At 29.0% G+C, this 12806-nt stretch overlaps 1 protein-coding gene across 5 annotated transcripts in view; it reads left to right on the plus strand.

Moving 5' to 3' along the window:
- DIP2 (disco-interacting protein 2) overlaps nt 1-12806 on the plus strand; it is a 98853-nt gene that overhangs the window by 27686 nt on the left and 58361 nt on the right. For 3 of the 5 annotated variants that reach the window (XM_067267548.1, XM_067267551.1, XM_067267549.1), the window contains exons 8-11: nt 122-204; nt 3464-3587; nt 8623-8714; nt 10834-10944. In XM_067267548.1, the coding sequence (XP_067123649.1) occupies nt 122-204; nt 3464-3587; nt 8623-8714; nt 10834-10944 (410 nt within the window). The remainder of the gene's footprint in view (nt 1-121; nt 205-3463; nt 3588-8622; nt 8715-10833; nt 10945-12806) is intronic. The other 2 variants (XM_067267550.1, XM_067267552.1) reach the window with 1 other exon arrangement.

Raw genomic sequence — 12806 nt, forward strand, 5'->3', positions numbered from 1 at the left:
AAGATAAAAAAACAGTGGATATAATTTTATTTCATTTGATTATAAATAATGTAATTATTTATTTAATTTGCATTTTAAATCAATAAGAGGCTACTATGGTGGATTTCCTTTGATTTTCCTGTAGTGGCAGCCAATCAGTTAGACCCCAATTCACCAAGACCAGAAGGAAATGTTATGACACCATTGGTTGGAGAGCAATTATTGGTAAGTTTATGTTTAATTACTTTAATCATTATATAAAAATTTATTTAAGTATTTGTAATTTAACAAATTATTTTTTATGTAAATTAATTATATGTTGAATTTGAAATTTAAATTTGTGTACCATTATACATAGAATAATGGGCATGTTCTTAAAGTTAAATGAGTTACTCATAAAGTCCTAGTTCAGCTTAATCTGCATGCTCTATTCTGATGAAGTTTCAAATGAAACCCTAATGAAATTCAAAGGAATGAGTTAATTTACTTTGTGAAGAAAATGTTATCTGGTGATATTGATGTTTCTAAATTGACTTGAATATACTAATTGTGGATTAAAAGCTGAATGTCCACATAAAGCAATCCAAGAAAACTATTTATTTCAGATAAGACTGAACTAGCAACAATCATTACTTTGATTTTAGAAACAACCATTTTGTTATAAACATATCAGTTGAAATGTTTGGCAAAAGTAAGAATAACAATGACAGCACTCTTCTTCACTCATTCAACTTCATATATATAAAAATTGGATACGTTTATAAAGCTAATTAGACTATTTGAAAAAAAAAAAACAAAACACATTTTACTATATACTAATGAGTGAATAAATTTGCCTCTAACAATGGGTAAAATTAACAACTTGAAGAAATGAAACAGTTAAAAAAAATAATACTGTTGCATTTAGCTGCTTAACTAGAGATTAGCTTTACAGTGCACACACTGAAACTGGTTTCTAATTGGCCAACATTGCTCGTGACGTCATTTCGCTACACTCTCGCTGCGTAAAGAAACACGGCCATTCTGTGTGCATTTATTAAAAATTTTTCAGTTTTTAAACATTAAAAATTTTGAGTTTCACATTTTCTGCTTGTAAAACGAGACTGCATAGGAATTGTTCATAATCTTTAAAAGTTCAACTTCAGTAGCCTTTGTAAATAATTTTTTTTAATTAAGAAGGAAAAGTTGTTTTGTCAGATCTTGGATAGAAACGGAAAAACAATGGAAATAAGGAAATGGTCAGGGTTAAATCTGTCTAGTATTAGAATGTTATAAATTATTTAATATATCTACATTGGTAAATTTATATTAGAAATTCCAATTTGGGAATTAAAAGTATAAATATCAGGAAAGTCATATATATGATGTCCATTCTAAAAAGTAAATCATTGTGTTTAATTATCTGAGCATTGATACTTCTTTCGGTGATGTTTTCTCTTGCTTTTCTTTGTGCATTTGTTATTTAATGCTGTTTGTTTGTTTAGGAGAGTCTGATTACTCTTATTAGACTAACAACTGATAGTTTATTTTACAGATCTGTTTTTTCACAGTTTACATTTTCGCCCAGTACAATATACTTTTCTCCTTGTCAAAATAAACTCCCCTCTTGTCTGTCAACTATTTGATTTGACTATCAAGTCAGGTCAGTTTGGGGCTTTTTGACTTGGGCACGTTTCTTCAAGTTACAACAGGATGACAGCATTTGCATTTTTCATAGTTTAAACTTAAGCTATAAAATATATAAACAATGAAATTAAGAATTTATAAATTATATCAAAATTTAAGGCTGTTTAACAGATCAGTATATTTAAATTGCATTTTTTTTTTTGTTTTGTAGTTTTTAATATATGTTTTTAATTTGTTTGAGTTGTTGAAATATTTAATTTCCAATGTTCTAAATGTCAGTTAAATGTTTAAATCCATTATTTCACATAGAAAAAGATTAAAAATACATGATTATATCTTACTTATCAAAACTTAAATAACATAATTATTAAGTTATTTAATTTCTTAGTCTATAATTTCCTTATATATTTTTTATAAAAATTGGGTTAATGTGTACCTAGGTAGCCAAGATGGCGGACCTTCCGGAAATCTCGATCCGGGTTACTTAGTTACGTCAAGATGGCGGCCATCTTGACTGCGATTTACGATGGAGCACATGTGATCACGGGATTCGCTCCGCGATTTATTAAATACTAAATCCCGATTTTAGAATTTAAGGATTTTGTTAAAATAATTACTATTTCAAAATAATAAAAAAATAAATAAAAATAAACGATAATTATATAATGTTATTACTTACGTCATTGTGCATGCTGCTGTTCCTCTCTTTTTTTCCGACGCTTGGTTTGGACAGGAATTGATACCGTTTGACTACTCGTCTTTCTGTTCTTCTTTCTTTCGTTCCTACTTTTATCGTTATCATTATCAGTAATATTGCATTCCTTTCTTTTCTTCACCTTTTCTTCGACCACCTTTTTTACTTTTTTCTGAATATTAGAAACTGGGGCTGCAGGGACTGTCTCGGGTTCTTTTTTTAGCGTGATTTCGGAACGATCGTTTTCTTGACAGATAAAACAGCTCTCGTCTTCTCGACATATTCCCCCTACAACCCATTTCGTACTTTTTAGTTTGCGGTCTTTTTCATATTTTCGTTTACATATGACAGTCTCGTCGATTTCGACGGTTTTCTTCGGACCTCCGATTTTAAACGACGTCATATTGTGCAGAACAACTAGCATAATAAAATGTATATGGTTGGACCAGTCGACAGCAGCCTTATTCGAAATGCCTACAGCAATACCAGAGGTGGTCGAAGAGCATTCCAATGCAATGTAATGCCATATAAAAGAAAAGATTCTACTTCACGATATTTTTCCACATTTACCTTTAAAGGTTCCTTCGAATGCAGAACTATTTCTTCGACATTTTTTGCATCTCATCACACACGAATCTCGGTCGTGTCGATAAAAAATTTGGCACGAATTCGAACAATTCTTACAAACACTTCCTCAATATGATGTAATCCTAGACTCACCGCAAATTTAAAAATTTTATCAATTCTGGGGTCCATACCTAATTCGGAAAATTCCGATTCGAGCACTCGATAGAAATCATGGGCGGTGCACGCTGCCCAAAACTCTTGGGAAGAAATATCGAAAGAACTCATAACTAACCAATTAATATTAAACGAAAAACTTCGAAAAGAAAAAAAAAATTACGTCTAAAGTCAAAAATCACTCCAATCGACACAATTATCACACCTGTTACCACTTTCCGCCGATAACTCTACACGAAATGCGTCGTTACTATTAATTTGCATATCACAACGCGATAGTCTGCAGCTCCATCCATCTTGACGTCACTAAGTAACCTGGATCGAGATTACCGGAAAGTCTGCCATCTTGGCTACCTAGGTACACATTAACCAAAATTTGTATTTTGTAGAATGAATCAACATGAAATTTGTTTTATTTCTTAGGTTCCTTCTGGTCTCCCTCGGACTCTAGAAGCAGCTATTCAACGGTATGGTTCAGCAACATTTAAAGCACCAATTGCTACTGTATTAGATACAAATGGAAAGATTAGTAATCCTCTAACTTATGGTATGTTCACAATTTTTAAGATATAATAAATTGTGCTTTATTAATAAATATTAATATTAAACATTTAAATTTAAATTGTAAAATGAACAATAGTTAAATCAGTAAAAATAAAATAAAATTTGATTTTTACTGATTGAATTGTTTATTTTACATGAAAATTTAGGAATATTTAAATTTGTAGAAGCACAACAAAGATGACGATAAACTATTAATGATAATCTTAGCAGCAATGATGATAGATAATCTATAAAATATGTATTTCAAAATTAAATTTTAAGTTTTAAAACATTTGTAGGTAGACTAAATTTTTAATGCTTTTATATATAGAAAAACTAAAATATCGTATTTCCCTGATTAAACCTCAGGATTCAAATAACTCCGGGGAATAAAGATGTTAAAAATAAACCCCAGTCTCAAATAAATTCCAGGTTGAAAAGCATGGGATACAGGTTGAAGTACTGCAAAGTATAGGATAATGTAGTTTAGAGTGACAGGTAAGAAATTTAACTAAAATTCTACCTCTTCAAATTAACTAGTCAGACAGCACTTTCTATTCCAAGCTTCACGGGAACAATTTTGGAAATAAAATTATAAATATTGTAGAATATTGAGGGTGGAAAAGCTGCAATCAAGTTCTTAAGTTGAGAGATTATCACCATAAGGGTAATTAGGAAAAAACTGAGGGTAATTAGAATTGGAAACTGAGTTTGAACCGGAAGATGGTAGTAAAGATCCCAATTTTGATGATGACATCAAAACAAACAAATGACAGTATAACAACTGAATTGGAAGATGCTGAATTGGGTTAACTATGAAAATAGTAATTATTTAAAATGTTGTAGCTGTAATCCCTAAATACATTCAGTAAATGTTTTGATAGTTCTGTAAATATACAAATAGTTAAGGTATTTCTTTTAATTTTTATCCACTTGTCTCCTGTGTCAAAATAATAAACCATGGCTTAAAAAAACCCTAGGACTTCAAAAAAATTCTGGGGAGTATATACATTTTAAAAATAAACCCTCGGAGTTTAATTGAGGAAATATGGTGTGAATTTTAAGCGATTTGGCAAAATTTTATCTTAAAAATTATTTCTGTTTAGCAATATATTGTACAGGTATCTCTTGCTTAATGCAGGATTTGATTAATGTGCAAAATTAATTACAGCAATCCCTTTATATATGCGGCAGAAGTTTTAATTAACGTGGCTTTACCAGCCATATTTACTTAACATGGTATCTGAATTTGATTTTGATATAAGTAGTATTATCAAGGGATTAATTAACTGCATTAATCAAGGTATACCTGTATTTTTATAAAATTCATTAATCCATTCTGAACATCTTTGTAGCATACAACAAAAAAGTCTTTTTCTTATATTCTTCAATATAAGTAATTCTTCATTATAAGTAAAATCATATTATAAACTTTTAATGCAATTTTGCTGTCAGATTGGATGATTCTTTGACTTTTTATTAGAATTACATAATTATACTATACAAGTCATCATCTTCAGCAATATTGTAATGTGTATGTGATACAGAGTCTTTATTTTTTGTAATACCATAACAGGCCAGACAGTTATGCAGTTATGAAGTATTTATAGAAAATTAGATGTAATAATTTTACTATTATTATTCCAAAACAAAATTATTTTTAATACCTTTTATTTGTTTATTACAATATTAAAAAATAACATCACTATGTGAAATAGCTTGAAATCATTCCCCCCTACCAACATGACCTTAAGTAAAAATAGTTTAATAATATGACCAAAAAAAAAAAAAAACTATAAAAATATGAAAGGATTTTATAAATATGATGATAAAAAATAAAGATACAATAAAAGTGAAAAGAAAATATAAAACAGTAATAAAAAAATTTACACATAATACATAGATGTTTAAGAAGTTTATTGAAATGAATCTTAATGTTCAATCATGAAATAAAGAAGACAAATTATGAGATTGGACCCCACTCACTGGAAACAATATAAATGAATTTAGTCAAAGAACACTCATTAAAAACTTTCTATAAATTTAAAATAATGTTGAAATAAACTTAGATTCTAAAAGTAAGATCCTTGTGCATACATACAGGGTATATAGAAAAGTCCCTTTAACTGGAAAATTCTTGCGAACGGAGAGAGCTACAGCTATACAAGTGAGGTAACGGTATAGTAAAGCGACTATGCCCGACCTAATGCAAACCACAGGAGCGCCCCTAGTGGCTAAATTTGGAAGATAGGCAGTGCAAATTAAAAACGAAAACAGATAGAGCAAACTTTCCAATTAGAAAGTTTTAGAGCATCAATTAATTAGTACGAAACGACACGTGGTTCACACGGATAACATAAATTGTCGCCTGTATACCCAAAAATTTCCGAAAGCGATGCACGCCATTTTGTGTGACGTTTGAAAGGAATAGCCACAGGTATGAAGAAATACACATGATTTATTGCATAAAATACATACTTATTTCAATACAGTTTGATAACATCACACAAAAAACAATGGAAAGGCAAACTGTCACATAGTGATGACAAGTTTTTGAACATACTCGACATTAACTTGTTATCACTGTGTGACAGTTTGCCTTTCCATTGTTTTTTGTGTGATGTTATCAAACTGTATTGAAATAAGTATGTATTTTATGCAATAAATCATGTGTATTTCTTCATACCTGTGGCTATTCCTTTCAAATGTCACACAAAATGGCGTGCATCGCTTTCGGAAATTTTTGGGTATACAGGCGACAATTTATCTTATCCGTGTGAACTACATGTCATTTCCTACTAATTAATTGATGCTCTAAAACTTTCTAATTGGAAAGTTTGCTCTATCTGTTTTCGTTTTTAATTTGCACTGCCTATCTTCCAAATTTAGCCACTAGGGGCGCTCCTGTGGTTTGCATTAGGTCGGGCATAGTCGCTTTACTATACCATTACCTCACTTGCATAGCTGTAGCTCTCTTCGTTCGCAAGAATTTTCCGGTTAAAGGGACTTTCCTATGCACCCTGTATACCTTTCTGTATGCATAATCTTGTTCAGACTGACTTTGCATAAAATACTGATGTTGATATTTTCAATTTGTGTCTGAGAATGCTTTCCTTCAGTTTGCATATAGTTCTGGGATTGGTCTCATACATTTTCCCTTTTAAATATCCTTTCTAAAATTTACCTCATTAATGTTTTATAAAAATTCCCTATAAAATTTACATTATTCGTTACTGTTTTATTATCTCGGTTGGACAGATTTTTAAGTTGACACCCTGTACATTGTGTGTATGTAAAACAAATAATTTTTAAAATTAATTTTCTATTTGCTTCAGAAATATTTTCATGAGAAGTATGGAACTTACAATATATTAAAGGAATTTACATTTATGGAGTCTTGATTTGAAACTATAGAAAAAAAAAATTTATATCGCATTCGTATTCAGTATTTCAGTGAAAGGACATAATTATTATTAATTTAGTTGTGTCCCTGAGTGTGGATGCTAGATAAATGAATAATATTGTAACATTTCAGAAGACTTTTGTCTTTTTGAATTAAATGCATTTACATTTATGAAATTTTTTCCTTTATATTAAAATTGAGATGTATAACATTAAAATTTTTAAAAATTTTAATACTGTACATCTCAAATTTAATTTATTCTACTTCATGTTACAGTTTAGTAAGATTATTTCATTTTTAAGAGTATTTTATAATGTATTTAAAATTTAACAATGATAAATTTTTGAAATATTTAAAATTATTTTATAACTTAGAAAAAGCTGTGTTTATACTTGTAAAAATGTTTAGTTCTAAAATACATTTATTATACTGTGTTTATTATTATTTTTTTATCAATTATTTTAATATAGTTAAAATATAAGAATATTTATTTGAATATAAGTTTCATCTTAAGTTTTAATCATTATGGTATTTTTCATTTACATCTATTGTAATCTATTTCTTAATCACATAAATACAAAACTACTAGTCTTAGTTCTTCAGAATATAATGTTTTTGTGCAGTTATTTTCATTTTTGTATAATAATAATATAAGAAAATTTTCAAATTATATTTTCTAATTAATATTTTCTGTATTTTTGTAGATAATTTAATTATTTAATAATAATTATTTTTATTTACTTTCAATAATGATATAAATTATTCTAAGTAACAGTTTCAAATAAAAGTTGTAAATAAACAAAATTATTAATAAGCATGTTCAAAAAGTTTAAGGAATCAAAAAATTAAAATGTGTTGGGATACAGAAAAATTTATTTCATATTTTTTAAAATAATCATCTGAGCTTTAATATATTTTTGCCAGTTTAAATAATAATAAACAAATTGCTTTACATCGTAACACATTTTGATGTTTTGATTTCAGAATTTTTTAAACGCCCCTCGTAAATTTTAAAGTTTGTGCTCTTTTTTGACATTTTAGTTAGAACTAAAATTATTACCGTATATTTCTGCGGATAAGACGATAGTTGAATCATAAAGAAAGACTCCGAAAGTCCGGGGTCGTCTTATAGGACAGATACAAAAAATTAGATTGAAATTTATATAAATTAAAACCATTATAAAAAAAATGGACAAACCATAATTATTTACTAGTAGAGAGTAGGGCATGTCCACAAAATAGAATAGCCCATATGACGTTTTAGCCCGTGAATAGTCGAGGTCATTACCCGAATCAGTGCGAACGTTTGCAACAATAGCGAGGCGGAGAATAAAATTTGTTCACTTGAAAAATTACGGAATAGACATAATTCTGTATACGTTATACAGTATTATTATCCAGAAGATAATCGCTGATCTAAACAAAATTCATAGGCCGGGGGGTCGTCTTATAAGATAGATATATGCTAAAACTATAAAACTTTTACGAAAATTTATACCTTGTCTCATCTGCAGAAATATACGGTAAATATATTTATGCAATTTTAATTTGTTTTTTTAAGCTAAAAATTCTAATACATAATTAAAAATTTTATATATTTTATAAAATTTTTATAAGTTTACTTGTGAAATTATAGGCAAGCTCTTAAATCGAACAATGAAGATTGCATACAATTTGCTCAATAAGATGGGACAAAAAGGGGAATGTGGTTTAAAATCTGGAGACAGAGTAAGTGAAATATTTAAATTATTTGGATAAACTTTCAATATCGTTATGATATTGTGGTTTTATACTGCAGAATTTCTTACAGGTTTTTCTACAATAGAGACAGACACTTAAATAATCTACTGTAATTTTATCAACAACAAATTTTTTCAATAAAAGTATTAAGGAATTTAACTTTAAATTATAATTTTTAAACAGCATAACAGTTGAAAACTTATTTCTGAATTATTTTTTAAAGAATATACCATTATTATTAATATTTCCAATAATATATGATAAACTTTCAGTAAATTTTATCTTAAAAATTTTAGAAAAATTTTTTGATTTTGAAGCTAGTTTGTGATTGATTTTTGATTTAAAACCATTAAAGATATTTTTCTAAGAATTTCAAAATATAGTATTTTGTCTAAGTGTATATACAGTCAACTCGCCATAAAACGAACACTGATAAAGCAAATATTACCATTACTCTGACAAAATGCCATTGTCATAACGTTGGTTTTCATGTAATAAAGCAAACAAAAAAATTTTTCAAAATTTCTTAAATCAAACTGTAAATTATCTTTAAAACTCCACAAGAAGTAACTCTATTTTCAATAATGGTTGCCGTTTACATTTTTTGACATGAACAACAAAAAGTGGTATTTGTAATAAATGTTCCATTTTGATTAGATAGATTTTCTTCTTCTAGTAAGCAAAAATGGGTTCGACCTCTAATTATAGAGTAATTGAAACATCTGGTTTTAGCAGATCATTCTGCTGTACTCAGAAAATAGGGGTTAACCTGTCCCGTGGTATTCCCAAAATATCTTGGGTCACGAAACATAATGACCTTGACTGGTGGACTAGAGATATCTCGTTTCTGCATCGACACTAGATGTTGCTAGTCGTCATAACTTTTATATTAAAACAAACTTCCAAAATATAATTTTTTTTTGTTTTTACATTTTTTAATGTGTCTATTTTCTTCGTGCAAAATAAAAAAATAATTTTGGACGATACAGTAGCCATGATTATTTTTTCTAAAACGTGTAATTTTTGTTAGGCTTAACTTCAACAAAAATTCAATGTGAAACTCATCAGAGAAAAATTTCAACATGGGATAGGTTAAAGTAGTAATTCTCAAACTTTTTCAAGCCATTGCCCCTTGATTCCATAAAGTTATATCCAATGTTCCTTAACTCATTTTCTCTTGTGTGAGAAAGGCTTGGAAATATTCTTATGAAAACTTTTTTATGAACCTCACACTTTGTGTCTTCACCATACATTGTTCTCAACATGCAATGTTTCTTCTTGTTCGTTTTAACAGGAAAGGGAAAGGTGGTCAGTGATCCCAATCTTTATCTATGGTCACTGTTCAGTACCCTGCCTCAAACCCCCTGCTGCTCCCTTTTTTTCACATAGATTTACTTACCACCCACAGGGTGGCAGTGGCACCCACTTTGGGAACCATTGGGTTAGAGTTTAACAATGCCCACCCCCTTAAATGGATGTGATCTCATGCAAACACTTCCTAGTTTGCATATTCGGGAATACATACGGTGATGTCAGGTTTGGCTACTTTGTGCCAAATTTGGCTCTGTTTTTATTCTTTTCATGCCAAAAAATATTTTCTACGTTTCGAAACAATCGTCAACAGAAAAATTACAAATGCCTTTTAGCTTTTTGTTTAACCACTCTGATATATTGCATCACGCTTAGATGGTGAATACTGTTTCCTCATTTTGTTTGATTTGAAAACCATTTAGAACATTAATTTGTTTTTATAAATAAATTTTATTTTATTTTACTTTATTTAGTAAATATATTTAAAATATTATAATTTAGAGAATTTGATCAACACTAAGCTTTAATTCCCTAAGTTATATAACATTGACTTTGACCCTGAAAATCATTAATACAAATTTTTGATAAAGCAAACTACCTACTGTTCACCTCGCAATTCATATTAATGACTGTATTAGATTTAAATATTATATTTCCTTATGTAATATAAAACAACAAAAAATTTTTTGTACCTATTTTAGTTAATTAGTATGAAATGATATATGAATTAACTATAAATAATTTATAAAAATATTTATTTTTAAATAAAATAATAATTGTTTTTTTCTTTACTTAGGTTGCAGTAGTATATCCTAATAATGATCCAGTTGCCTTTTTATGTACTTTTTATGGTTGCTTGACAGCTGGTATAGTGCCAGTGCCAATTGAAGTTCCATTAACAAGAAGAGTATGTCAATTTTAAAATTTATATTATAAAATCAGAGGAAATAAGTAGTTACATGTTTAATTATTAGATTATCAGTGTAAATTATCTTGCAGAATAGAGTTAAATAAATGCCAAAACAGTATAAACAGTTAAACAAATGCTAAACAAAACATTATGGTTTTATTGTTTTATTATTCATTAAGCATAACATTTAATTTTACATTTATGTTAAGGTAATTTGAAAATAATCAGCATTAAAGTTATTAAATATATTTAACTAGAAATGTATACACTAATAAAATCTGTTTCTTTTTGGACATTTTTTTTGTTTGATTGATATTAATAAAGTAAAAAGATACATAGGTAATAATGAAAAAAGTTTGTACAATTAGATTAAAATTTCAAAACCTGTGGAATAGGAGAACAAAAACATTGGAACACAAAGTAATGATGATTTGATTGATCATTATTACAGCATTTGTTCATAATTCATATTTTTTATAATATGTATTTTAAATTAAGACTTATATTTAATAGGATTTTTATATTAAATCACAATAAATGTTGAAACATATTAGTTTTTTTTTCTTAAATGCAAACAAACTGTTTTACTAAGATCTTAAATTTATTTTGAAACTACAAAATGTTTTTAGATTTTATGATAGTTTTTATATTTCAACACATTTGAATGCTTCTGTGAGACCGAGAATTTTAGAGGGGAATTTTTAAATGAAAGGAAACTTTCCTGTTTGTTTTGTTGTTCGAAATTGTTGTAAACACCCCCCTTAGAAAAACTCCTTGTGGAGTATCGGAGCAGAGGTCTCCTCCAACTATCAACAGTTCGGTGGGAAACTTGACACTTAGTTGTCAAGAATTGCAAGTCATTGTCAACAACGAATCGCTTTCCCCACACTAATGCTATAAAAGCGCCAGCTACTGGAAGCTCAGCGCGCGTCTGCACACAGAAGTTATTTTTGTACTTGTGCCAGTCTATCTCCATGCAAAGGACTTGGATCCCGTTGGAGAAGACATTCAACGACTGCAGACTTTTCCATATCGTCGGCATCCATCATACTCTGGTGTATACCGTCCATTCTCGCCTAGAGGTATTGTTTGTTAGCACTCTGTGAACTATCTCTCTCCCCAGAAACGGGATAAGACGTAGCTAACAGCTGCCCTTTATATAATTTGCATTTAACTTACATTTAACTGCATTTAATCGAGTAGTCTTGTAAACGATTTTGTATGTTAACCTTAGCTAACCAATAAATGTTTTATTTGTTAACCTGTTTACCTGTCGATCTCTTTTTCCGAAAAGACTCTTGTCCACATACTGATGCACTCCCCCACTCACTTTTGCCCTCCTAAGCCATTCAACAGACGCAGAGATCAGGCTTTACCAGCTCGTGCAGATTAAGTGGCCAAAAAGGATTAACCCCTGACCCCCTGCTTATCTCACACTTCTATAGGGAATCTTCAGTTATGTTGTAATTATGATTTAAAAAAGCACAAATTATGACAACAAATGTATATCAGACATTGATTTTCCATTGAACTAATATATATATAGGAGATACATTCTAGACCAACTAAAGGGGACACACTACTGAAATTTCAAACTTTTTTACTAATTGATCTAAAGCAATGAAATAATCATATGTTGTTAAGCTTAATGTGGTTTAACAATTTTTATATTGAATTAAAGATTTAGGTAATTATTAAAAAAAAATTTTTAATTTTTTTGTTTTGCCCTAAGGAAATCTATTTCTAAAAAATGCTAACTAGAATATTAGATTTAGGTATTCTTGAAACCGTGTTTTCTTATATGTTGAGCATCAAACACAAGATCGTGTTATTTATTAAACACTTGACACTTTTCCACT

This window comes from Centruroides vittatus, unplaced genomic scaffold, assembly GCF_030686945.1.
Source record: "Centruroides vittatus isolate TY-2023 unplaced genomic scaffold, ASM3068694v2 contig_3060, whole genome shotgun sequence".
Lineage (NCBI taxonomy): Eukaryota > Metazoa > Arthropoda > Arachnida > Scorpiones > Buthidae > Centruroides > Centruroides vittatus.